Source organism: Manis javanica, chromosome X (genome assembly GCF_040802235.1).
Source record: "Manis javanica isolate MJ-LG chromosome X, MJ_LKY, whole genome shotgun sequence".
In the NCBI taxonomy this organism is placed as follows: domain Eukaryota; kingdom Metazoa; phylum Chordata; class Mammalia; order Pholidota; family Manidae; genus Manis; species Manis javanica.
Window position 1 is genome coordinate 123,737,489 of NC_133174.1, and position 27,666 is coordinate 123,765,154.

General features: G+C 42.3%; 1 protein-coding gene and 1 pseudogene across 1 annotated transcript in view; one reads left to right on the forward strand and one right to left on the reverse strand.

The window, feature by feature from the left end:
• Positions 1-6,890: 6,890 nt before the first annotated feature.
• The window catches only part of GPC4 (glypican 4), a 100,232-nt gene continuing 79,456 nt past the window's right edge, over positions 6,891-27,666 (reverse strand). The window contains exons 3-9 of the mRNA XM_017658774.3: positions 27,168-27,559; positions 16,702-16,867; positions 11,483-11,613; positions 11,241-11,387; positions 10,226-10,362; positions 9,373-9,548; positions 6,891-9,277 (exon numbers count right to left, since the gene is read on the reverse strand). Of these exons, the coding sequence (XP_017514263.1) occupies positions 9,075-9,277; positions 9,373-9,548; positions 10,226-10,362; positions 11,241-11,387; positions 11,483-11,613; positions 16,702-16,867; positions 27,168-27,559 (1,352 nt within the window). The 3' untranslated portion in view covers positions 6,891-9,074. The remainder of the gene's footprint in view (positions 9,278-9,372; positions 9,549-10,225; positions 10,363-11,240; positions 11,388-11,482; positions 11,614-16,701; positions 16,868-27,167; positions 27,560-27,666) is intronic.
• LOC108396070 (large ribosomal subunit protein eL30 pseudogene) lies at positions 23,018-24,103 on the forward strand (annotated as a pseudogene).

Genomic DNA, 27,666 nt, shown 5'->3' on the forward strand with positions numbered 1-27,666 from the left:
CACCCCTACTCACTCCCTGCCATTCCATGACCACCTTGGATTCTTCGGGGACATACAGATGGGAATTTGATACTGGGAAACACTTCTGTGTAGCTTTCTCCTTTCTCCTTGTCAACTCTGGAACCACGGGAACTGGTGCAGCTTCCCTATGTGACCAGGACAGAAGCTTTAATTTACAAAGGAGATGGCAATTCTCCAGGAACTCAGAGACTGGCAGGAAACTGGGGAGAGAGGTGGGGTCAGGCGGGTGGGAGCATGGGCAACTAGGAGCATGGAGAGGTGCATGTCCTGGCTGCTGGCCTCCTAGGAAAGAGGCTTGGTGTGTGGAATTCTTCTCCCTTAAGCTGCACTGGTAGGGAAGACTAGAAAGGTTATGTTTTATGGATGGGGAACAGTGAAAGGGCAGGGTTAAAGGACCATTTGGAGCTTCTCCTGTTTTGAACCCTTAAATCAGAATGTCATTATTAAAGATTTAGAATCTTTTCTTGCCAGGAAGAACCAGGTTTTATGCTCCCATCTCATTTTCTATGAAACCCCAGCCATAAGCTTTGATCTAAATGCAGCCTTACTGCTATCCCTTGGCAATGGCAGGTGTACAGGCCAGTTTTACTCACAGCATGCAGTGCACAGACAGGGTGCCAAGAGCACTCTAGTAGATGGAGCCGGGAGCCATCTCAGGGGCCCTGCAGCTGCAGCTCCTGCTTGGCCAGGCTCCAACCTGTGCCCATTGCCAGAGGTGGGGCTCAGCGACCAGGCCACGAAGTGCAGTCATCTCTCATCTAGGGGCCCTAGTGTCCATGGAGGCTGGTGAGCAAGGCCTTGTGAAATAGCCACTGCTCTGGGCAAAGCCCGGGTTGGAGCAGCTCCTGGGGCCCTAGTCCCCTAGAAGGGCGCTCCTTACCTTAGAATACCACTCTGTTTTCCAGCTCCCAAAGTCCAGGTGTGAGCACCTTCCCAGTAGTTCCTCATAACAAGCCTGTGCAGTAGACAGGGGGATCAGTATTGTGCATGAGAAAAGCCCAGGAAGAAGTTGAGGAGCTGCTTTGTGGTTTTCAAACTGCGATCCAGGTCATCCAAGGGCTAACACGACACAAATCACCTGGGGTAGCAGAAGCAAGTGGACTGGGCTCTGTCCCTCGCCTGCCCTCTTCAGAGTAGCTCCTCCTTCACCTGGTATTTATTTGGCCCATTAACTCCACTACTTGGCTGTCTGATGCCTGAAGACATTGCCCATCTTCTCTGCAACCCCAGGTGTCTGAAGGATGGTGTCTGGGAAACAAACTCCTCTGTTTCTCTTCAGGGCCAGGAGGCCAGAGCAGAAGAATGGCCTATGATGCCTGGAGCTCTGGGATGCCTGTGGGGTCAGGGCTCTGCGCGTGAGCAATGCTCGAAGGCCTCGATGCTTGAAGAAATGGGGATTGGTGCAGGTGGCTGGCCAGAATTCAAGGGTGTGATGGGGTGGTGGCTGGGAGTACCATTCTTAACCTGTCTATATCCATAGAGTACCCCTTGTGTGGAACTCTGTCAGAAAGCCCCCAGTCGAGATCATTTGATGGAGGCTAGAGGACGGGGTGCAAAGGGTCCCCCTTCAGGTTGCACACACTACAGGGCTGAGCACATTGTCAAGCCCAAGGACGACCCCATGCAATTGACGCCACATACTTCTACTTAGTTCATCTTTATACACCCCAGGCAGCATGTAGCTCCTATTCACTGGCATTAGATCACAACCACTTGAATTTGCAATTAACTTGCCTGGCTTTTGAGGGCTTCATACTCTGATCCAACCCTGCCCCAGTCCTGTACTAGCAAACCCATTACCTCGGCTTTGCAGCCACATTTCCTCTCTGCCCCTTCACTACCCACACCTATCCTACTACCATCCCCAGACCAGTTAGCCCCACCTCCCTGCTGTTGCTCCTTCAGTTCCAAAGCAGCCAGCACTTCACTGTGTGAGGTAGCCTGTAGCACCCAAAGTGTACGAAGAACCTGTGCCAGGTGATGCCCACAGGGAGCTCACACGAGACTTCCCTCTCCTTCCGACAAGCCTAGCTTGAGTGCTGCCTCTCCCAGGAAGCCCGGACCAGGTTGGCAAGTAACACGGCCCCTTGACCTGCAAAACAGCTAAGCGCTTATGCCTTCCTGGCATCTTTCCTGGGCGATGCCTGTCTCCCTGATGGAATTACAGGTGTACTCACAATGAGAACCCCATCTGACTTATAACCTCACTCTTGTCCTTCCATACAGAGACCAAGACCAGACAGGTCACAAAGCGACCTGTGGTTTTGCAGGCCCCACACATCCACAGCTAGAGTGACTGCCTTTAGACACCCCTGTTAACCAAGGGCTGGCCTCTCAAGGTACTTCATCTTTGGAGTCTGTTTCGGTATGACAAGCACCTTCAAATTCTTTGGACGGACATAAACTACTGTTCTGCAAAAGGGTTTGCATGCTAGATAAATATATATATTAGATGCAAAACACTGTTTGCATAATAGATGAATCACGCAATGTGGGGCATGTAATGGTCCATCTAGCCCTGATGCATGGGCCAAGAGGCCAACAGGCAGGTTGAAGAGGCAGATCAATCTCAGATGTTGCCTCCCTCACCAAAGCCTAATTCACCTTAAATCCAGGCTCACTGTCAGCTGGCTACCATCAGCCAACAGCATCTGTGGCTGACCAATATGGAAGCCTCTGGTCATTGAGTAGAACCCCTCTTTGCACAAAATGGAACATTTATTCATTCTAATTAGGCAATCCACTTTTAGTTCTATGAATTCACCCTTCCCCCTGCCCGATTCTATAGGGGGTGAGTTAAGTCACCTCTCAGCTTCCCACGGCAAACCAAGGTATGGCTTTTTACTTGGAGAAGGAGCCCTCAATCAAAATCTCTTGTCCCTAAGGCACAGTTTTTGTCTCTAGAAGTTGTCTTTTCTAATGTGCATTAAGACCAGCCCAGCAGGAAAAACCTACTGCTACACTCTGTGTCTAGAATGGTAGTGCCTGTTACCTCAGTTCGCTGTGTCCAACCTCTGAGCCAGGTGTAACTTTTAAGGTGGAATCTTGCCAAGGGCTCTTTAAGAAACCTAGATTATATTCACTGGGCCCCACTGATCCCAAGACATAGTTACCTCCTCACAAAGGTCCAGCTGATTAAGCAGGTATTAATTTTCCACACATAAACCATGGTGTTTTTCTTGACAGACTGTGTTTAAGTAACAGGTTGTGCCTAAGTGCTCTGTGAGTGGACAGGCACCAACACTGCAGCCACCGCAGCAAGCCCAGGGCCCTTTCACCCAGGGTCATATGAGGCCATCCTAGACAGGATGTCCAGCCACCCCAACATAAATGTCGGTTCTTCCATAACTGGCACAGAGGCCATGTGATCCCTAGGCACTATCATCCCAGCTCTTTCTGCATTGAAGTTTGTTCATCAAGAAGCCACTTGTGGGGTTAGAAAACCTTTTCATCAAGATTTGTCTCTGGGTGGTCCTTGAGTCCCTACCCTGTGCTCAGGTCAGCCCAGCCCACCACCGACAGCCATGATCTTCTGCAGGGCCAGGGCAGCTCAACTTCCAAATCTGACAAGCCACATCCCTTCCTGATGATTCTGACAAGGAATAAGAGGAAAAGGGTACTTGGAGGAAAAGTAGCACTTGAAATAAACAGGCTCTGATGGCAGACCAACCTCTGTCCCAAACCTGGTTCTTGCATTTCGTACCTACATGTCACCCTTTGAAAAGTTACCTAACTTTGATTCCCTTTACTCACCTGCAAAAGGGAGCGACTTCTCTGCAGGATTGTGTGAGTTAATCGACACAGCCTAGCCTTAGTGCTGGGTACAGAGGTCTGTGCCTCTCACTGCTCATTCAGGCTAGTACAGGTGAATGAACAGCAAATAACGATTTTCTTTTTACAGTGAATATATGGCAAATAGCTGTTTATCGCTGCTGCCAAGAGCTTGGTGCAAGTTACTTGGAACTGAAATACCATGGAATAACAATTGTTCATTACATTTTAGAAGAGGTGAGAGCAGGTGACACCTGTAAGGACAAATGCAGTGAGAGTTGGGATCCTGCCTGGGCTTGGAAAATCACGCAGTGACCTTGATTAAGTCCTTGTGGTCAGCCTGGTACCAACTGCACTGCAATGGGGATTCACCAAGAACAGAGGGTCACACTCAGCTTTAGGTTATCGATGGTGATGCAGAAAAGCAAACCCTAGGCTGTGAGAAATCTAAGCAGTTCTATCTGGAATGTATTTTATATGTGGGTGTATTTTTTTCTTGGCAGGAGATGTACCTTCCTAATTGCATTTCCCTTAGGCTGTTAAAATTACTCTGCATTCCCCATGCATGCAGCACTGGCAGCAGGAAGACAGCCTGTAAGTGGCAGGATAAGGTCCACCTGGGATGACGTATGTGAAAATACACAAGTCTGTGTGTATAGGTAGGCATGTGTGTGCGGGCACACGTACCCAGGCTTCCACACTCGACTTCCAAGCCTATCACATAAGGAGCACAAGAACATGGAATGGCAAGGAAGTTGTTTCAAGACTTCCTCACTGCCCTGGGACTACCACCATAAAACCCTTCAGAAGAGCACCTTGAGTCATCACATACCTGCCTTATCTTCATTCTTTAACCACACCTGTCACCTCTCATCAGATTTTACCTGGTTGGATTGATGCATGCAAGTATTTTCTTTCCAACAACCTTAGGCTTTTCAGAATTTCTTGTATTTCTTTCAGAAATGTCAAAAGGAGAGTAAAATGTGCATTCAATTCCAGATGTGGACACTCATGCTGAGAAATGGATTTCTCTAGAAATTACTGATTAATTCTAAAGTCTCTTCAAGCATTGACAAATAAAAATTCAACCTTATGTGAAAACTGAACTTGGACATTTACTTATTCTAATGGCTCCCTTGACCACTGTGGACAGGTAATTCATGCAGTGACCAATAAGTTCTAGTTACATATTTTCCTAATACTCTCATCTCCATCCTCTGTGGTGGTCATGCTGCTTCAAGACATTTACCTGGGCTTGAGGAAAATACTGAGTAGAGCTGACCCTTACCATGGCTTTGAACTGCACGGGTCTATGTATACATGGATTCAATGAATACAAAGGAAAATTTTTTGGAGATTTGTGACAACAAGAAAAAAAAAAACATTCTTTTCTCTCATTCTAGTTTTGGAGAATCAAACATTAAACACGAATTAGACTACGTGGGGGTCAGCTCCCCTAACCCCCACATTGTTTAAAGGTCAACTGTACTTTATTCTAACAGAATATGAGTAAATTCCAGGGCACATTTCCTTTGAGCCATACCCAAGCATTAACGGTGGTATTTAATGTGTTGTATTCTAAGGGGATCTTCCTAATTGCTTTGGCCAGTATCATCTTCACTGATGATAAGGAAAAAGAACCTTACCACAAACAAAGCATCCTCACTAGAAGGCCAAACTGCTCCTCCTTCAATTCAATGCTTCGTGAAAACCGAGAGTACCTGGGGCAAGATGAAGTAAAAATCCAAAAGGTGGTACCACCAAGGTACGACATGCCTTTAGAGGAGAAAGCTGTATCTTTAGGGATACACCCCTCAATATTTCTAAATTAACCTAAAAAAAAGAGGACATTATAGGGCATAATATACATTTCATATATTAAAAAAGTAGTATTCTACATTCCCTGTAAAAATAAGAGGAAAAAAGAGAAAACTTTCTTCATATTTTTGCTTGGATATGTAAAAAGAAACTGGAAGAAGGTATGTACACGTACACAAACTAAGTTATATATGAAATATTGAGGGGTGTATCCCTAAAGATACAGCTTTCTACTCTAAAGGCGGGAATAGGAGGGAAACTTTCCCACCAGACCTTTCGATGTGTTTTAGATTTTAGACCCTATCAAAATATCATCTAATTAAAAACTAAATTCGCCAAGTAAATATTATATGGCATTTCCCTTACCGCTGGACTTGAATTCCTATATTACCATATGTCAGCTTTCAGATATTTCTCACATACATAAGCAGAGAATAATTAGGAGTTTAAAAGTAGAAACAGAATTTGTAAAGTGCATCACAGAATGACGGGTTGTATTTTTCCCCACTAAGTTCTAGGTTGGAAAATTTTTGTGCTTTTCTTGTTTCGAAAAAGATACAAAGTCTTACTGGTAGTATGGCATTTGTTTGAAAGCGAGCACACACACACGGAGACCTCCTGTGGTAGATATAACTTATTATCCTTAGTTATGCAAATAGATGCATCCCCCAACACTGAAGGGCAAGCAGAATTTTGTGTGTAGTACCATCTACACCTATTTTTATTTCACTTCTATACCCACAAATGATAAATTTTACTTCATGTAAACTGTTAGGTTTCTAACACTCAGAAATTAACTAAAAATGCAAGTCAATTCCTTGTACTTTTTCTTTTATCAAAATAATAGGTGCTAATTACTATTTTTACAAAGAAATATAAATCTAAGAGTCGAAAAATGTTTTAAGGTACAAAGTGAGTGAAGAATATAAAGAAAAGTAATTTACAAATGAGTATATAAGACACCAACCGTTCACATGCTATTTAACTGAGACTTCGGAAAACTCACGTCTCCTAACAAAGCCTTTATTCTACCTCATACTCTGAACTCTTAGGGTTTTAAAATATTCAACTTGCCTTTATTCTTTTAGGGTGGGGGTGGTAGGTAGCGGTGAGCCTGCCAGCTGGTTAGAAGCCAAGAGTTATCCAGTCAGATCTGAATGGAAAAATCTATGATTTGTTTATTTCATAGTTCAAGTTCAAAAGCAAGAGACAATTTAAATAATAAAAGGGCAACAGGAAAAAATGCAAAGAAAGAAAACAAATCAGTAAGAGTCCAGAAGAACCTTCAAGAATATTTAATTTGGAAAATGTTATTGGTTTAGAGAACTTGACTGAAAGAAAACAGCTGGGCAGAGTTCAAGGTTTTAAATTAAAAACAATCTAACAAGGTCTATGGGGATAACTCTTTGAGCCGCATTTTGGAGACGAGATTCGTTTCTACCAAGTAAAAGTAATAGCAGTCTAAGCTAAAAAGGAAATTCCTCACAACTGAGGTAGTTACTAAATATCAGCACATTTTCCAAGTTCTCACAAGGCAGCTTAGCTATTTACAATCCGTTTTTGCTCATACATAAATGGAGCACCTTTTCAATTCTATGTCATCTGTGATTCCTTAAAAAAAAAAAACACTTATACACACCAGCCAGAATATCCCTATTTTATTAACATCATGCTTTAATAAATAACTGGCTACTTCTAATAAAATTTAGCCTGTTTACAATAGCCCCCAATATCCCACTTCGACCATTATGCAGAATTTGGTGTAAAAACTTGAATGAAATGTAGACCCTGAGCTATCAAGTAATTAGGTTTCAATATAAAAATAGAGAATTACTCTTATAACTGAAGATTGAACAATAACACAAACGACCTTCTGTGGGTTTTAGCTTCTATAGAATTGGTTGGGATCTTAATGGCTGTCTAAAGCTGGAAGAGACTTGCAGAATTTGATTCTTTCTGAATACTTTTGGTATCTCCTTTTGAAGTGAGCTGTTTCATTCTCATAGTATTATGAGCTGTCATTTGGAAAGGACACAAGAAATAAGTATCCAAGGGGTCAAGGCAGTTGTTAGTCTTTGTCCTGGGACAACAAATAGGATATTTGCCAGCTCACCACAGGGCTAAGGGTCACTGCTAAAATGGTCTTAGCTGTACCTATGCCAAACACACCCCCAAATACCACCACCTGAGAAAAATCTGGGTACCCAGATCTCCCCAAGTGGGCTTATTGGCTGATAGAGCTACCCACATCTGTGAACTACTTCAAGTTCTCTGCCTTTCTGATCAGATGGGTTGGGCAAGAAAAAGACTCAAATTAAGACAACTTAGGAACTCTTAAAAAACTGGGATGCAAAAAGAAGTGAAAATACACATGCACAGATAAAAACGTGGCTCCAATGTTGACAGCTATTCTCTGACCCCAGGCTGTACCCCAATACTGGCTAGCCCCTTGACAGCTCCCTCTACATGGCTGGGTTTGCAGTCTAGTACACTGTAACAAGGGGGACCAAATGAGCTTGTCGGTCACATATTTCTGCGATTGGGATATCAATTCAAAGAGGGTCCGTGTGGACACGAAGACCAGCACACAGGGACTTGCTAACTTAGTTGGATAAAAAAGAAAACCAAACCCACCCCCCAAACTAAGTGTGAACACGTGATAACCAGAACATCCAATACCTTATATATTCCTAGGGAGAATCTATCAAGTTTCTTATAAACGGATTACACTTTAAGCAGGCTCAAGAAATGACCTGTACATGATCTTTGTTTATGCAATTCAACTCAACCAAAATGGGTACTCTGCAGTCTCTTCCAGTCACCAGCTCTAAGTATAACCTTCTTCTTGTATTGGTGCTTGAATACAACCAAACCCCACCATGTGCTTTCATTCTGTCCTAACTTAGTAATAAAAACTCAGATCACCTCCACTTCTCTCCAGATAAGGCAACTAAAACAGGGATAAATGGAAACTTTACTGCTTGTTGGGCTTTTTCTTTTAATAAGATAACATGATAAATAAAACCTGCTTCTGTACAGCTATTTAATATTTCAGAAATACGTACATGTTACATGCCAAGAAAGGACCCTGGTTTTTTTGTGAGAAACAAGGTGAGATCATAATTGATGGGGAAAAAAACCCCACAAACAAAAAGCGAGAACAAACAAGAGCGTGATAAAATCACAAATGCACCACTAACTACGTACGGCTCTGTACCTACACTGTTAGCCACGCTTAACACGATTCCAGGGCAGCAGGAAGCGACTTGACGTGCAAGTCCCTTTCCCCCGTAAAACTGAATGAAAAAACAAAGTCTGCATTTTTTAAACCAGTGGCCACATAGTAAAAACTGTACATCGTTGTCCATTCATTTAAAAAGCAAAGTCACTAGGATGGTAGAAAAGTGATAACCGGTGCCTTTTTTACTTTCTGATGATGAACACTTTTTCTCTAAGATTAGGAATTATCTCCATTCTCTCTGGATGAGCAGGAGCAAGATGCAGGAGATAGTGAGGAGGTAGGGCTGCGCCCCAGCACAGGCACCAGCGTTGCCGGCTTTATCGCTGGCACTCTTCCCAGAGTGGTCAGTTGCGTTGTACTCAAACTCCGCAGGGCACTGCTGGTACTCACATCCACTTCCGCTCCCTTCTCCACTGCTTTCATCACCTATTTAAAAAAAGTGGGATAGAGATTTCATTGCACTTGTTTTCATCCTAAGGTGTACAAAAGCAATGTGTGCATCCAAAACTACAAACACTTACTGATATCAAAGAAGTCCACATCATTCCCATTGTAAGCATTCTTCATTTTACTGGTCATAACCCGAAGAGCCATGATTTGACGAAGGACCAGGACGTCCGGTTTGCTGGTGTCGACCTGGACCTCAGGATTATTGCCCTGGTTGGCTAAACCATTTCCTGTCACTGCAAAGAGGTACCTGAAATGAGAAATGGCACCGTTAAGATGATCAGTAAAACAAGAAGTTATAGAAGGCTATCAAATACTTCTGCCTAGATTCTAGTGTTTCCACTGAGTGCAATTAACTGTAAGTTCTTCTATTTCTAATAAACTTGAATATCTCCTTTTCCTGGGTATATATCTTGTTCCTCCAATTTGATGATGACTTTTTTGAAAGCTATCCCTTTTGCAGAGGTGGGTGGGTTGGACTAAAGTGCTGATAAAGTGGGAAATTATCTAAGTTACTGGGTGGGGTGGGGTGGGGTGGGGTGGGGTGGGGTGGGGTGGGGTGGGAGGGAGGGACACAGAACATCATCAAGTAAGGGAATGAGATCTTTTAAGAAGTGGTGCTTTATGAGGCTCTTACAGATTTTAATACCACACTGCTGAACACCTAGATCCCTGGTTGCAGCCCTAATGCCAGAAATTAACTATCACAAGCTTTTGCCCAGTGCTTTTTTCATGTAACCGGGTGCCTTCCGAATACTTTACAGCAAAGCCCATTCCTAAGAACAACTTGAAGCCTTCCAGGTTGTTGCTACCTACTGTGAATTGCTTCTTGATGCCTCCTCAATTCACACTAAGAAAACCCTCTCTTCAAGGTTACCCAGGCATCTTGGAAGGGAGAGGCCGCAGATCCACTGCACAGAGGCTAACCTGCTTTTGCCTTTTCCATTCCAGCAGTCATCCTCATTGCCATTTCCTGCAGCCATTCTCTCATCGTTGCACACACTGCTGGGAAGAGAGGACCAGAACTTCTTGGCCTGTCTGAGTTTCTCCTTGACATCAGTAACCTAATCAGCAGAAAAACAACAACAAGAAAACACAAAATCTCTGTAAGAACACAAAACTACCTACAGATGTGCCTTTGGATCATTTCCTAAGTATCTCCAGAGTGATATGCATTCATTTTCCACATCAGTCACAAGAGAAAAATGCAGATCAAATTTATACCTAGAAGGACCAAATCACTCGAATGAGTAAGTGAAATGCTGGCACTGAAGGAGTTGCTGAGATCCACTGTCCACTCTACCTCTTCGTTATAACTACGATCTGGGGCCCACTGGGTTCTGTGTCCTGTAGATACAATGTTAAGACACAGGCCCTTCTTGCAAGGCTTTTATACTTGGGATCCCGCTTGCGTGATGTCCCCTCTGGGAAATGGCTGAGTGCCTGTCATCGCCCTGCCTGGACTCAGGTTGCCCCCCACTGCTGTATTTGCAGCATGGTGCTGTGTGCGGAGCAGTGTGCTCTTATTTCCTTACCCTTCTCCCATCCTAGCACTTACGTTATGCTAGTCAAGTCTGGGATGCCTGCTGCTCCCTCTCCGTTGGGGAGTTCTGAGAACAAGGACCTGTCTTACTCCTCTGAGTCTCCCTGCAACTAGCACAGTGATGGGCTCACAGTAGGTGCTTAGTAAATCCATGGTGAAACAAAAGGGAAATTTTGCGGTAAGACTTTTTACATCACTCTAGCTAGAATACATATGAACTTTCTGAGTTAGAAAATGAGAAAGGTAGATGTATTGATGTCTGCCTGCAATTGGCTTGAAAAGTTTCACCTGAGAGACCTGGACGACCCACACCTGCAAGGTTTTCAACCAAAAAGGCACTTTTAGCAGAAGTTTCCAATTTCTGGCATAAAATTTGGCCATTTCTACTGAAGTGCTCACCAGTCGGTCCAAACTAGTGCCAGCTGCCGTGGTTGGACGTTCCTCAGGGTGATGGGGTCTAAAGCGAGCACTGAAGGCACCTTCAGAGATGGAACGGGAAATTCGTCCAGCTGGGAGGGGCTTGGGGGGTCCACAGCCCTGGAAAACCTGCATGGGAGGGAGCAAGCATGGCCATATGAGGACAGTCACATCACAAGCTGGACGGGGCTTCTGGCTCGGCTTTGCAGTCCTGCCTTCATTACCTTCTGAGACACTTGCACGCTATTCTCCTGCATGTTCATAATAGCATCAGAAATCTTCACATCGATGGGATCCATGACTGATTCAATGTTGAAAGGACCCTCTAGCCTCTCCGCCACCATCAGCATAGCATCTAACACGAGGTTTAGGGGAGAACAGTAGAGCATAAAAAGTAAATCATTAGGTCGGCCTTGTGTAATCAGTCTGATTACTGCCTTTGTTTCCTGTGGGGAGGAAGGGGAAGGCACACATCAAAATTAACTCATGCCTTTATATCTATTTATATTACACCAAACTGCATTTAGTCACTATGTGCTGTTAGTGCTCAGAAGTGTGGAGTGGCCAGATGAATGCTTTATTCCATAGCAAGGCAACTCAATCAGGAATATTCTATTATATTGATTATTCATTCCTTCGTGTGCCCCGGGGCTGTGGCTGAATGGCCCTGAGATAGCTCCCAGCTGACAAACCTAAGGCTGGAGGCAGAACAATCTGCCAGCTCTCCTAGAGATTCCTAGGATCTGTTCATTTCAGGTTCCATTTACAAGAGTCAAAAGCATCCATCAGTTATAACCCTGGCCTATCAATTCTTTCCTTTCACTTTTTGATGAAAAACCCTTTTTAGGTCCTCACATGCACAGTTGGAAAATACAAATGAAGTGTCCCGTGGAATTCTAATGATTTCAAATAATGCCAATTTGAAAAATGCAATGTTCATATTAAGCTAGACTTCCCACTTCAGATACAAGGGCCTCGAGTTCTTTTAAAGCAAAACATGTACCTCTTTTCTTTGCATGAAAAGGCTCACACAGGACACAGCACACAAAAACCAGGTGTGCACAATGTGTGTTTCCAGTGATGACTCTTCCAGGGACTTTTACATTTGGGGGGAGTCTAGCATTTTCTACTACAGTGACCCTCTTAAATAAAATATGCTGTAGTTGTTCTCTTGCCATACTTTTTTGTTGGGATTATGACTTTTAGTATTTTTGCCTGATACATATTGTGCAAAATTAGAAGAAACTGGAAATAAAATCTCAAAGCGAGAAAAAAGGATGCTTCATGACAATCAGGGAACTTTGCGACTTGTTCTCTCCCCTGTACATTCTAGTGCTTCGAGCATGGCAGGAAAAGGATAGGCAGGCCCACATTATCCACAGCCTTCAGGGAGCCCAAGGGCAGCTGCTCGAGAAGTTTCTAAAAGACTGTGTGTCCTTCTCAAAGAGCCCTGCAGGCCACAGATGAACTTCTACCTCAGCTTTGCCTGTGGAAAGGACTTTCAGCAACAGCTTATCAATGAAACCAACCGAACGCAGTCATCAACCTTGCACCTTCAACCTAGAACAAATGCAACACACCATTTGGAAGCATGGGAACATTTCTCTAGGCTGCAATCCTGATGTCACAAACCACAAATAGATTTCCATGAAACACAATTTTTTTTTAAGTAATAACAAATGAAGTTTCAGGTTGCTCACTGTGGTTAGCACCAATAAAGTGATGCTTCCAACCTCTGAGTAAAGGCTGCCAACATGAATATACCATTGTACTGGAGGAGAGGAAAAAAAAACTTTTGATGTGCTAGCAAAAGGAGACTTTTGCAAACAAGTGGAGCACAACTTAAACGTGTTCATCACTGTCAAAGCATCAGGGCTGCCACATACAGACAGCACATTCTTCATAGAAGCTGCTTCCTCCAAATAAAAATATTATGAATAGACAGATAATAAACATCCAAAATGCAGAGGTTTAAACAAGAAAAAAACAGCACATTTTGTAACTACTTATTCCCCTAGTGGCAAGGAAAGGCCAGATCACTAATGTGTTTTATAAATAAAAGACTGAAAGGAAACATAAACCCTGATTCTTCTGGCTGTTTGGCGTCTTTGTAAACTCTGAGCCCGCTGGCCGTACACAGGGGCCTGGGAATGGAGGGTGAAGCTGGGCCTTTGTGGGGCCTGGTGCCATGGCATTGAGGGTTGCGCAGCTAAACAATGTGAATGAGGCTGCGTTAGGCTTGTAGCCCAGGAGCCAAAGCTGCCTCTAACCCCTGGGGGAAGTCACGGTTGGCTATCGTCACGGTTGGCTATCGGTTGGGCAGCCAGCTGTGATTAGAAGCCCTGAGAGAATTCCAAAGATGGTTGGTTTTGTGGTTTTTCTTCTGGCCGGTCGAGGCCACGGGTCTCTCCTATTTGTAGGCTATCTGACCTGTTCCTGCCTCCTGTTGGCAGCTGGCTGGCGTCCCTGCCGGCAATCCCAATACCCCAATACTAAATCCTGCTGGCAACAACATGTCATGGTTATAAGGTTGGCTATGAACCAAACGAATGTTAGCACCAGCACGCTGTAAGCTGGAGGACAAGTTTGCACCTAAGCGTAATTGATGATTCTCTAGACACTGACTTTTTTGGTGATGGTGGAAGGGAGAATTTCGTTTGGTTTTTGAACTGACAGTTTCGTCAACCCAATCTCTTACATAAAACCAAGTCCAAAGTGTTTCAGCTATTCGGATGCACTTTGATAAAGGCTGACAGCACCTTAATAGATGCAGTTGGAGAGAGAAGGCGACAGCCTGGTAGCAAGGCGGCAGATTGGGAAAACTCATCCTTAGTCTCTGAAAGAGTCTCTCTCATCTACCTGGAGGATTTCCCAGCTCAGGATGCAGACATTGAGCTCCCCCAACCCCACCACAAAAACAACAAAGCATACCCTTCTCACTTGGTAAAGTGATTACTTTTACACTGTGCTGCCAATAATCAGACACCTACATCTTCAGCCTGAAGACCGCCTGTAATAACAAAAAGCAGTTTCTCAACTTAACCCTGAGATTTTATTTAAAGAAGCAGGGGGGTGGGGGGAGCCCTTGACCACTCATTAATTGCAGGCATTTAAAGGCAAAAGAAAAATTACTTGCAAAGAAAAAAAAAGAAACTCATAGAGGCATGCAAATTGGGACTGAATTCTACAACCAGAGCAAATGAATTAAACCCTTGTGAAAACTCATAAAAAAGCCCTGGAGATTAACGTTTATTACTCCTGTGCTTTGATATCAGCTTATTACAAATACAGAATAGAATACCCAACACAAATCAAGCTTCGGTGCAACTATTTACCTCATCCTTCCAAAAACTATTGCATAAAATAAGTAAGGAAAATTGACTCAGAAATCCTGTCAATTTCCACTTGGGTTTCATTCTGTTTTTTGAAAGACAACACATGCAATTTTAAAAAACACAACAACATGACAGCAGCAACTTCAATTCTCCCTGGTTGAAAACACAGTATGGTTTTGATTTAGTTAGGGACCTGCCAACTCTTGGAAAAGTACGTCAAAGAATTTATATTTTACTCCAAGGATATGAGCTATAGTTTCTGCCAGACACACTAGAGTATAAGAATTGTGCCAGGTACATGGCCTCTGGACCTTATTCTTGATATGCCCATAGAAAAAAAGTCAATAGAACTAGATCACTGTCACCATTCATTCTGTGTACTGTATGGCAGATTCTACTCCTCTGCCCAGAGAATGAGTACATTAGATGTTACAGGGGCCAGTGCAAAAGCTAACTCAACCTTTTTAAGTGGGTGGGTAGTAGTATCTCACTGTGTTTTTTTTATTAAAGTATCATTGATATACAATCTTATGACGGTTTCGCATAAACACAGTGGTTTCAACATTCACCCATATTATCAAGTCCTCCCTCCCTCCCCCCCATTGAAGTCACTGTCCATCAGCATAATAATATGCTAGAGTCATTACTTGCCTTCTTGGTGCTGTACCACTATAAATTATAGTGCCCCTTAATCCCCCCCCCACCCTCCTCAGCCCCTCCCTTTTGCTAATCGAACTTTAAAAAAAAAATGAATTTAGCAAAAGTGAATTGCAAACTTGGCATTGGGTGTGGACCAGAAAAAGAAATAAAAAACATCAACTGCAGATCTGGAAATGCCATGGGCTTTTATTTCCATGGGAAATATTTTGAAGCAACAATTTCTCCCATGGCTTCATTCCGGACATGACAGGCAATCAGTGTGCGTGTGTCTTTGCTGGTCTTACGCCTTCCCTTTCACGGGATTCTGCCTGTCTACGTGTGGAAGATTTTTTCAGGTCTTGCTCTGAGCTATTTAGGCTACAGTTGTGCTGAAGTGCTTAATATTCACATCTTTTTAAAAATTTCCCCATGTGTCAGTGTTCTCAAGAATCTGTTAGAGCCAATTTACTGATGCATTTTCAAACAGAGTTAATATGGTAATTAGCTCTCAGGAAGACTAAAAAGCATTCCCCAACTCCAATCCCTCCACCAAACAAGCAAACAAACAAAAACCCACAAGCCAACAAGTTGCACATGTTCCCATAATGTGGGCAAATAAGTGAAAAATGGGTGCTTATAAAGACACTCAAATTCTACAATTATGCAAATGTGACTGGTGGGGGAAGTGGGGAAAAAGATCCGAGTTTGTTTTTGTGAACAGTCCTACCAACACTCTGCATTTGGAGCTTCAGCTCTGGTCACTCATGTTTCAGGGCTAACAATGGCATTATGTAGGCATCAAGGGAGTCAGTGACTGGACATTTAAATTATCCTTGATTTTCCCTTCCCCATAAATCATAATTAACCCTTTTGGAAACCAGCTCCTTCACTTACATTGCTGGCTGGGTTTCAGTAATGGTTTTCTAGGTCTTAGGGAATATTGAGAGAACCCTTACCTCTAAAAATATTGGGGTAAAATTCCCTGCATTCTTATCAGAGCAGTCTGTTAAACCTGCTACAGAAACAGAACCCCTAAATTTGCACAGATTTCAGCTGATCCAAACAGCCAATGGATATCCAGTCAGTTCACAAAGATCAGTTGCAGTGAAACAGATACAACATCTTAAAAGACACTTTCACAGCTCTGTGATGGCTGTACTCTAGCATCTATATGGATACAAGCCTATGATGCATATCTAAAACACACCTTTAGGGGAGAAATGTGATGAAGTCAGTTTCTTGTTATTAAAACTTGGTATTCACTGTGTCTAACATCTTCAGAAATGTACCAGTTGTTGAAATGGACATTTACTCATAGAATGGTATGAACACCTTTGAGTACAGTTAGAACTCTGGTAAACACTAAATAATAAATAGAAATTTCATAGCTGAGCTATGGCCATACTCCTGATAGCCAGAAGCTGAGCTATCCCCAGCAACACAAATACATACATTCATTACTTGCTCACCTATGAAATTGTTCCACTCAAAGTCAAGATCCCCTTGGTTGGCCAGACAGCCTCTCATGATGTTCGAGCAGTAGTTGTAACATGGCTTCACTGTCACAAGACCCTGGCAGTGGGAGCAGTAGATCATCTTCAACAAGGCGTGCGTACACTGGGCTGTGGGATTTACCTTATTTGAGAGAAGAAAAAGACAATGGTGGTGCTAAAACAGACACAGAAATTGCAAGTCTATCAAACTGACTTTGAAGGCTTGGCCATGAATTTAACTTCAGAAAGTTGTGATAGATCACATTTAGCAGGTCTGGCCTGCTTCCTAAAGAGGTGAACTAGGATAGAGCAAGCTTAGGCAGACAGAACGTGTATGCTGGAGAGGGTGGGAGGGGGGAGGGATGAATATTAATTACATCACCTTGAATAACAAGTTGCATATATCTCCAACCTTGTGAACTCCGCTTCCTTCTCCATCCTCCTCCCTGTCTCAGTCTCTGCCTCTCACATACATATATTCACTCTCACTCATTTTAAATGGCTCAATTATTTCAACATCTTTTTATAAATAAATTTCCAGGCTCAGACATGAGACGCAGTAGCAGAGGCTACCTTTACCTGCCCACTGTGCATGGCTGGCTATGGCCTTTACTATTGCTGTTTGCCTTGCCAGACTGAACACAAACACATCTTTCCAGACACACTGACTGTAAGATTGCCTTTGAAACTTAACCCCCAATCAAGGTTTGAAAGGATACCTGGCATGTCCTCTAGTCTATGGCAACAACTGTGCAGAAGGCAAAGTTACTGTACACTGCAGGAAAGAATGTGAGTGAACTTCAACTTGGGTTTGTGGGAAGGCCTTCCAGGGCTTGGGAGCAGTTAAGCACAGTGTTCAGGGAATACTAGATGTAGGAGGTGGAACTTCAGTATAATTTTGAAGAAAGGGCTGGATGTAAGTGGTCAAATGAAGGAAGAACATCCCAATGAGACTGAAATGAACAAAAGTTCTAAGAAATGAACCAGCAAATCATGGCACTTTGGAATGGGGTTGAGGAACTGTGGGAAGTAAGGCTGGATGCGTAGGAAGGATTATGTGCATGGCCAGAATTTTAGAGGCCTGAATACCATGCAGAAACTGAGACGCCAGGTGTTAGGAGATGGGGGCTACTAAAAGCTCATGAGGAAGCGAGGCAGCAAGGATGAAAGATGTACTGAGGTCAGATGCGCTGGCTGTCCTCTGCAGAGAACTGAGACTCCGTTTCATCTTTCTACTTCTGTAAGGCGAAAAGTGTTTCGGGCATAGAAGAGCCGATTCTATCCTGTCACTCATTTCTTCCACTGCTTATAAAGGGTCATAACTGGGCATCGCATGCTGGCAGCCAACCAAAAACTCCTGTCTGCCATATCCTCTTCCCCTCGAGTCATCATCAGAGGACTGATGCCTTCATGTCTGTCATTACCAACCAGCTCTGTGAACACAGACTTCAGAAAGCATATACAAACACAGACTTCAGAAAGTATATACGAGCACAGGGCATAGATGTGGGGGTGCAGGGCTGGTGGGAGAAAAACTTAACCTGGTTAGGTTCCTATCTGATACACACACACGCATATCCCAAATACTAGTCTAGCCTAAAAGTAGGGTGGGGGGACATCCAACAAGATGGCAATTGTATGAGGTCAACATTCCCTATGAAGAATTAGGACTCTAAGTTTTAACTAGTCCCAAATCAGTCCTTTTAATTATCTATTAATGTACAGCAAACTTTTGGCTAACCATACCCTGGCTAGCCATTCTGGGTAGCTAAAAGTTCCTTCCTATCAAGTCAGACATGGTCAGGACTCTGATACCTGTACCTGCCCCTAGCCCCCATTTTGCAGATGAGCAAGGAGGCCTGGAGAAAAGAGGTTGGCTGGAGAATCACAGGATCACAGACATCAGAGCTGGAGGGGCCTTAGAGATCACAAAGCATAGCTCTCACTTTTAGGAGTACTGCACCTTACCAAACATTTGACCAGAGACAGCAGGTTTCCCTGCCTTCTTAAGCAGAAGATGTGAAGCTCTACTCTTAGGCATCTGTTGCTGCTTCTTCAGTTTTAGTTAGGTTCCACGCAGTTAAATGACTGCATTTTAGAGGGGAAGAATCCATTATGTAAATGCCTACGAAAACCCAGAAAATAGCCCATGGCATTTGTGGAATATTATGTTTAAGAGGAAATACCCTCATAAGAAGAAACGTAGAAGCAGAAAGTGTCAACAAATAGTTAATGAGCACCTGGGATGTGCCAGGGATTATTCTGGAATGTATTTGTGATTAGGTAGCAAGGCAAGCAGGAATTTGTTAGATTACAGAACCTGTTCTAGAAAACAAATTCCAAAATGGTATATAGGCCTTTAGGTAATAAGCAAAGCTTTCAAACTCTGTAGTTAGAGTCAAGAAACATTTTCCCCAGAACTCTTTCCCTTTTGTTTTTCTTTAACCCTAGGAAGTGGTCCACTGTATTCTTAGTTCAATTCTAAGTCAGGGCATTTATGCAGTACATCTTGTAGCACACCCTCTCCTAAAATAGGCTGAAGGAGGCTCAAGTTTTAAAAACAGAGACCAAAGTAAATGACATAGTAGAGTTTTATTAAAGGAAGATTATGAAGCTGGGTTTGGCAGAGTGTTTCCATTTCATTTTTTGGCTAAGTACTGGCTCATGCTCTGCACATGATTTGTTGTATAATTACTAAAAATGATCACAAGGAACTCAGCTATAACATGCTATGGAAACACTAAATAATACCAGAACTGAGAAGAAAGATGGGTAAGTTGCAAGAAAACTGGGATGAGAAAGGACATATGAAATACCAAGGTTAGAGAAAATCTTTTTTCATCTCAACCACTAATCAGATCATCATGCAATGTTTACATGAAGGGAATTCAGAACCTGGGAAATAAACCCTTTGTGTGGGGTAAAGCCCTAGCATAAAGAGAAGAGTTTTAGACCCATCAAGACACCCTTTCCCACAGATGAAGTGCCAGTAATGTGACCATTCCCCAGGCCCTGTGTCCCTATTCTCACCAACCTGACCACACTCAGGACAGTGAACCCAGAGTGCCAAGCAGTGCCTTTTGACTCTGAAGTACCCCAGTGGACATACAGAATGGCTCTCTCTCTTTCGGAACCTTACTGTGGCCTAAATCATGTTTTCTTCTCAGACTTGACTCATTCTGAATGGAAATTCAAGTTCATTTACATTCTACTCCCTTCTAACCCGCAAAATCAATTACTTCTTGAGTCCCCCAAATAACTTCTTTACTGATCTAGATTTACTTTGAAACCCAAGACCAAGTGGTAGATGATGCCACGTGGGGATTAACAAAAAAGGATAAAAAGGGTAACTATACTCCAAGGTCTTCCTTTAATCCTTTAGTCCTGTATTGACTCTCTAAGGCATGACACACCTCTTAAAATGATCAATCTGATTGTGTTCCTTTAGCTCACACTTCTTGACTAACATTTTGATGTATTTTCCTTTTCCTTCTGTTTAGATAGGTCTACTGAGCTCCAATGTCAGTGACTTCTAGAATCCTTGGGCTGGGATAGGAGTGGAAGTGGGGGTTATGACCGCTTTGAGGATTCACATTTTCATGCCTGTCTTGGAGATTATTTTTTAAATGATATTTACAAAGTACAGGGAAGAGAAAACTACACTCCTCACTTTTCCCTCTGAACCACAAAGAATACACTGACACAAAGAATGGAATAATGGTCTCAGAGAGAACATGTTTATTTAGTTTCTATGGTTTTATGATCATGAAGGTCTTGATGTCAAGATTCAAGTCAGAAATATTCTGTTCCATGTCAGAATTACGAGTCTACTGACACCTTTCAGTGGACTTTTTGATTTGTATGATACAGTTATATAGTACTTGCTATGTTCCAGGCTTATGTATTAACTCATTTAAGCCTCAAAATAATCATGTGAGATGAGTATTATCATTTCATTTCACCAAGAACACAGAGGCCCAAAGAGATTAAGGGACTCATAGAAGATCTCCCAGTAAGTGTCCAAGATTTGAGCCCAGACACTTTGGATCTAGAGCACATACGCTAGACCTCCTTGATGTGTACGTGAATGGCTTCCTCTGACTCATAAGACTTCAGCAACCTTGAGGGAAGCACAAGGAGCTGCCCGTTCTCCACAGCTCCCAGACCTTTGGGTACAGGATACCCACACACAGTGAACGCTCGGCTATGGAGCTACAAATTTTCTATTTAGAATTTGCAATTTGCAAACTCCTTTACCAAATGAATCCGTTTTTATGTTGGAGGCCAAGTTAGAATGCAACTCTTCTACAAGGAACAAGGTTTGACTAAACACTTGGGTAAGATGGCATACTGTTTAATAAACAATGACGACTTATTCAGCCAATGCCGTAAACTTAGAATGGTTCAAGAGGCTACAGGGGTGAGGAAAAAAAATATATATATATATATATATATGTGTGTATATATGTACCTCACTCACCAGCCCCTGCTCACAAAGAATGCAAAGGTTCAAGTCAAACACTGCAGGACATGGAGAGAAAGAGTTCACTTGAAAGAAACCAGACCAAAAACAGTACGCATTTTACCAAAATTTTAACCTTTTGAAAGAATTATAGCTTAAATGTAGCAGAGATGATCAATTTGTACTAGAAAGTTGGGCATTATTTAAATAAGAAAAAGGTTTTGACATTATTTATGTAAGAATGAGAGTCTAATTTGTTCCCTTTTGGGGGCAACAGAGAAGCAACATCCTCTGGACTCAGTGCTTCTGTATTAACTCAAAATCAATCCAAGTTACTGACTCATAATGACAATCCATGAATAGCCAATTTCCAAGCCTTATAAAATCCTCCAAGAGTAAGCAAGGTAACTCTAGGAGGTACCTTAGAATTCAGATTTTAGGAGTCAGTCTATGTTTCATGGTAAAAGTCAGTGGAGGGAAGAATCTTCATTTCCTTTACAACTCATTAAGACTCTTAAAAACTCATTCCCGCCATCCTCAGGACACACATTGAATGTGACATCTGCATGCCATTTCTGCTATAAAAAGCCTTTCTGAAGTCCCCTTGTCTGAAAAGACTCTTTTAACATCGATTGAGACTTGCTTCCAAATAACCTGCATTTTCCAAACACCACATTAAAAACTACTACGAGCTGCCTGAAAACAGCAAAAATGCTGGAGAACTCTTCACGCAGCCTGGATTTCATTTCAGTAATTCAGAACGAGCCTTAAGCCACATTACACAGTGATGGCAGTCAGTCACCATGCTGCGCTGAAGTTAAAAACACATTTCCTTTTAGTTTATTCCAGTTCCTAACCTAAGTTTGCTGCAACATTGTTTTTCTATACATCCAGTAGTACCAAACAAATGGAAAGGGTCTAGATTTTATCTGTTGCTTGGTAACATAAGCACCCAACAAAAATAACAGGAAATATTTCCCAAAATTATGGTAAAGGAAAGAGATAGGGAACCCAAATATCCCATGAGATGTGATGAGTTTATTCAACAACTTCCTACCTAGTTTTTAATTCAATGCACACATGCAAAGGATGAGACATTCCTATTTTCCTGATAATTTTAAAGATGTAACAAAATATATGGAGTAAGAAAGGATTCATTCAGGAGTATTTGTAGATACATTATAAATTGAAGCTGTATTACTACTTGGAAGTACGTCTTTTGTTTTAAATTGTTAACTCATTTATGACCTATATGCCAAAGCGTCATTGCATTAACCCCTTGTAGATGGCTCACAATTTGTTTTGAGAGAACACATAATCTCAATTTATTCAGTCCTTGATACTTGGCCACAGCCCTGTCTTCAACTCCATCCCCCCGCCATTGCTAGAGTCCCACCTTCCTCTTTGCAATTCTAGTGTTTTTGGTTGTTGAGTAAAAATAATTTTAAGGGTTGAATGAATGTTTACACTTTGTTCTTACTGTGTTGCATATTGTTAAAGTGTACATTTATAATGACCCGGGGAAATGGCAAAGTCATCTGGGTAGGACTCTGGTAGGTGTCGGGACATGGTGACCGGAAGTGTGGGGGGTTTGGGGGAGTGGCAATGGAAATTGTTCTCAAGGCAGGACAGTCATTTAGACATCAGAATGGTTAACTCACTGATTTCTAATTATAGACCCTGTAGTTTGGGGTGGGGGTATAGACACAGTCCCATTAGGAGGTCAGTGTTAATTGAAACCATGAGAATGCAACTCTCTGGCAAAAGAGCTATTAATTCTCATGGTCCATGTAACCACTTGTGCATTTTCGAAAGACCACAACAGACTTCACCCTTCTAGGCAAAACTGCTGCTACAGCAGGTAAATAAGAAATGTATCATGAACCATGACAAGTAAAGATGGAATAAGTAATACAAAGATGTGTAGCACCAGGGTATTCTTGAACCATCTGCTACTAATTAAGGGGACTTTTCTGAAGTCTGAATCGTAAAGCTCAATGGAGTAAGCCAAAATCACTGCATGTTTGTTTCGTCCCAGAAAAACTGAAGAAAGTAAAGGATATTTCAACCAAGAAGCGACTTTCTCTTGAAGCAAGTTAAGCCTGCTGGTGGCAAATGGCCTTTAAACGGCTTAGTAGGGATAATGAGAATCACTGTTCAAAGTATAACCACAACCCTTTTGTTGTTGCAAAAGTAAGGAAAAGCAGGACATCCACTCAAGAATAGCAAATGGGAACATCTCTGAGTGAAGTATGCAATACCCAGCCCCAAGACCACAATGCTTTTCAGAATTTACTTTGAAGACCTCTCTGTAGATGAAGTGGTGAGGTGCTCTCTTTAATTAGGAAATACACTCTCCACTCTGAAAGGTCTTTTTCAGGCCCAAGGTAATTCATTCTATCGTACTTCCAAAGAAGGCATGTTTCTTTCTTGGGTTGCTCTAGCTCCACCTGTGAACGATATTTACTTGGACAGCAGTTGGCAGGAGTGGAAACCCATATGAAAAACCACCGCTCTTTTCTTGCTGCCTGGCCATCTTGGTGGCTGTTTTTGGTTGGGAGCCATCCTGCATCTAAGGCAGGAAGATGGTGGCTGCAGAGAAGATGAAAAAGTCACTGGAGCCGATCAACTCCAGGCTCCCATTCGTTGTGAAGAGCGGAAAGTACATGTTGGGATACAAGCAGACTCTGAAAATGATCAGACAAGGCAAAACGAAACTGGTCATCCTTGCCAACAACTGCCCAGGCCTGAATACTATGCTACGTTGGCCAAAACCGGTGTCCACGACTACAGTGGCCATTGATATTGAACTGGGCACAGCATGTGGAAAATACTATAGAGTATGCACACTGGCTCTCACTGATCCAGGTGACTCTGGTATCGTTAGGCATGCCAGAGCAGACTGGTGAAAGGTAAGCCATCAACATTTTTCTTTAATAAAACTGTCCATAGCTTGTTTTTTTAAAAAAATGGAGAAACCACTGCTTGGATACCCAAACTGATGGAGAAGCTTATTTATTTGATTAATCAAATGTAGATTTTCAACATTTTTGAAATACGTTTTTGATGCTCAGATCATTTATTGTCTTCCCCAAACCACTGGATCTTAAAATAAAATCTATTTAACGTAATGAATATTTTCTCAAATGTGCAAGTGTTCCTTACATGCTGCTAAACAGAAAGATTACATAGGTGGTAGACTTTTTACATAATTTGCATTTTAACGCCTTTAGAAATGGATTTGATGCCTGAGTATCTTATTATTATGTAATTTAGATAATATACCCTAACTTAGTTGACGGGTTTGATTTCACTAAGCTTAGAAGCTCAGTAGCAAAGCAAAACATTTTAAACAAGTTTCCAGTTACAAACACGACATTAAAGTAGTTAAAAATCAGTATTTTCAACTTAACAATTGGCAAGTAACATTAACTTGTAGTAGATTAAGCACTATAGGTTGTATTCATTGTGTTTTTGTATAACAATGCAAGTATCTCTTCACAGATTCAGAATACGATGAATACAGAATATGATGAATACAGAATACAGATTATTTAAAAAAAATGTTAGGGTTATATTTAGAAAGCGATTTCCTCAAGCAACTTAACAATACTAAAGTACACAGGAAATCTCTTTAAAAATAATTCACACCAAAAACAACATCAGAAATTGACTATGACTCTTGCGTTTTAGGTCACGCACTCTTTATGTGGTGAGGTGTGTTTGAATCTTAAGTGCAAAAGTCAATCTTATTGATTTCCCACAGTTAATTCTGAGAACCACTTCCAGGAGAATGCCACATGGCTCTCTCCCCTGGGAGCTGGGGTCGGGCGGACAACGGCAAGCCTCATGGCCCCCCCATCTTTTAACCTGCAATGAGCTGTCTCTAAGCCACATACATCCTCATTTCATCCACTGCCCTCCACCCCAAGCTTGGTGGGGGCTGGTGGTGGGGGGTGCGGAGGCGTGGTTTCTGGAATCTCAGTTCTCTAAAAGGACTCCAACCTTGCAACGTGAAGACAGGCTTGCAGCAGCCTGGTCTTTCTTTTCCAGAAGTCACTCAAAGGTGGGGAGGGTGGGGAGGGATGGTTAATGTAAAGAGACCACTTTTCAAACACTTGCAAAGAGCCTTCTCCTACGCACCAGCACCTTTCCTCCTCTTCAGCTTAGGATGGATACAAGGACTTGCTGAAGGAGGGCCAAGGTGTTAGGTAAACTACAAGGTAAATAACTTAGATCTGGACTAACGGTGCATTGTTTACGGACTCTGACACAAGTGTTAGTGATATGAGATTAATAATGTAGGTGGACAGCAACTCAGGAATCAGATTATCCCTTTAATTATAGCCATCATCCTCCTACTTGCTCCCACCCGCATATGCCCCAACCAATTTTTGCAATTTACAATGAAAATATCAGGAGGAAAAGGAGTGAACAAAATCATGCTGGAAAGAGTTGTTTCTTGACAGTTAATGGCCTAGAGATAAGAGGGAGAACAAATAAAACTGTAATAATGAATGCAACCAATCAACTAATCCTTATATCACCCCAATGCTAAGATGAAATATCATCTAAGAACTTAATTTTTCATCACCGAGAATTCTTTAGAATCTCTGTCTTCACTCTGGTGCATGTTGAGTTTCCTCTCTAACTAGGGTGACCATGAATCTTGGTCTTCTCAGGACAGTCCTGGCTGCTTATTACAAAATCAGTGTCTCATGTTGCCTGGGGATGATGGTTAATAAGCACCTCCTGGTTTAGAAAATAAGAATCCTGGTTAGGACAATAAATTATATGCTCACCCTAACTCTAAATCAAGTCCCTGATAGGCAATCAGGTTGATATTTTAGTGTTTATATTGTGGTCTGGTTTTTATTTTGACCCCTCCCTCCAGTCCTCAAAACAAACGGCCTAAGTAGAAGCTGCTGTCCTTAGGTCTCCAGACTTTTTAGCAATAGACTAAAAATTGGCTTTTCCTTTGAGGGCCTAAAGATGAGGAAAAGCATTAAGATCAGTCTTGCAAAGATAACTATGCCCCAGAATATTCTATTTCCTCACTGGTATTGAGTCGTGAAAGGTTAGAGGTGGAAAGGCGCCTTCAAGAAGTTTTCAAATTTCACAGTTTTTGTTGGGGGGGCAGGGGGGCGGAGGGCAGTGAGGGAGCCATAGAAACTTTTCCTCCTTGAAATCTTCCTCAAAATCCTACCACGTACAACTGAGGAAAGCACAGATGCCGAGTGTCACCCACCAGAGGACCCCACGGCTCTCCTGCCTCTCCTCCAGGAGGCCCCTGAAGTACCTCCTTGGCTGGCTCCAAAGAACACAGTCTGAAAAATACTGGTCTAGTCCAATTTCTTTAATTTACAAATGGAGAAAATGTACTTCATGTCATCTGGTCTTGCCCACATATTACAATTTCATTCTCTCTCCTGGTTATTCTATAAACAAAGATGCAAGTCAAGAGCGGTGGTCTACATTAATTGTCACAGAAAGCTCTGTCTTGTAAAGAGCTCTGATTACACCTTAGAACAAGGAAACATGCGGTAATGGACGTTAAATACTTTCCTAGACAGTAACTAGCATGCTCACAGTCACTCAGAACAAGCAAATGTGGAACCTATCTGTGTATGTTTCTTTCTCTGGAGGGAAAGTAGAACAGGAGCCAATAACCGAATGGAGGTATTCAACCCAGTTTTAAAATGAAGGTTCCAAAGTGAACATACCTCCCACTTCTAAGTATAGCTACCAAAGAAACCACTGAAAAGAATGATAATGACATAAGGAGATGTTCATTACGGTATTGTTTTTAACTGTATAATGTACATGTATCTGGATACAAGTGTGGAAGAGAAGAGGCAACAGAAAGAAGAGATTGTTAATTTAGCCAAAGGAATTCTTATTTATTTTTCTACCTCTCCCAAATTTTCTTTTAAGATCAAATAAAACAGGACAAAAAACAGAGAATGCAAACAGCACTTACCACGGAGACTTTGCTCACTACATCTCTTGCAACTGCTAAGCCTTGCGCAAAAGTACGGGCTGCTACAAATGCACGGGTAACTTGTAGTTTCAGTTTCCGAGGGACGTCTCCAAAAGGCTTCAGCTGTTCGGTATACTTGCTCACGCATTCCAGATACTCATCTGTAAAGTGGTACTGGGAGTTCACCAGGCGGAACATCCGCTCCAGAAGGCGAGCCCAGAAGTCATTTAGCATTTCTTCCAGGTTCACGTTTCCCACCACATAGTAGCGCTTCAACTCTTCGAAGAGATCTTTAAATAGCTCAGAATTTTGCATGTATAAGTGGCCATATGTCTTCACAAACATGTCATTCAGAGATTTCTCTGCATTTTCAAGTAGTTCTTTGAAGAATTCTAAAAAAAAAAGAAGAGAAAAGGAAAAGAAAAATGTAATTACCTAAGTGCCTTCTCAGGTAAGTTTGAAAACTGCACACAAAGATAAAAACCCATAAAATTAAACT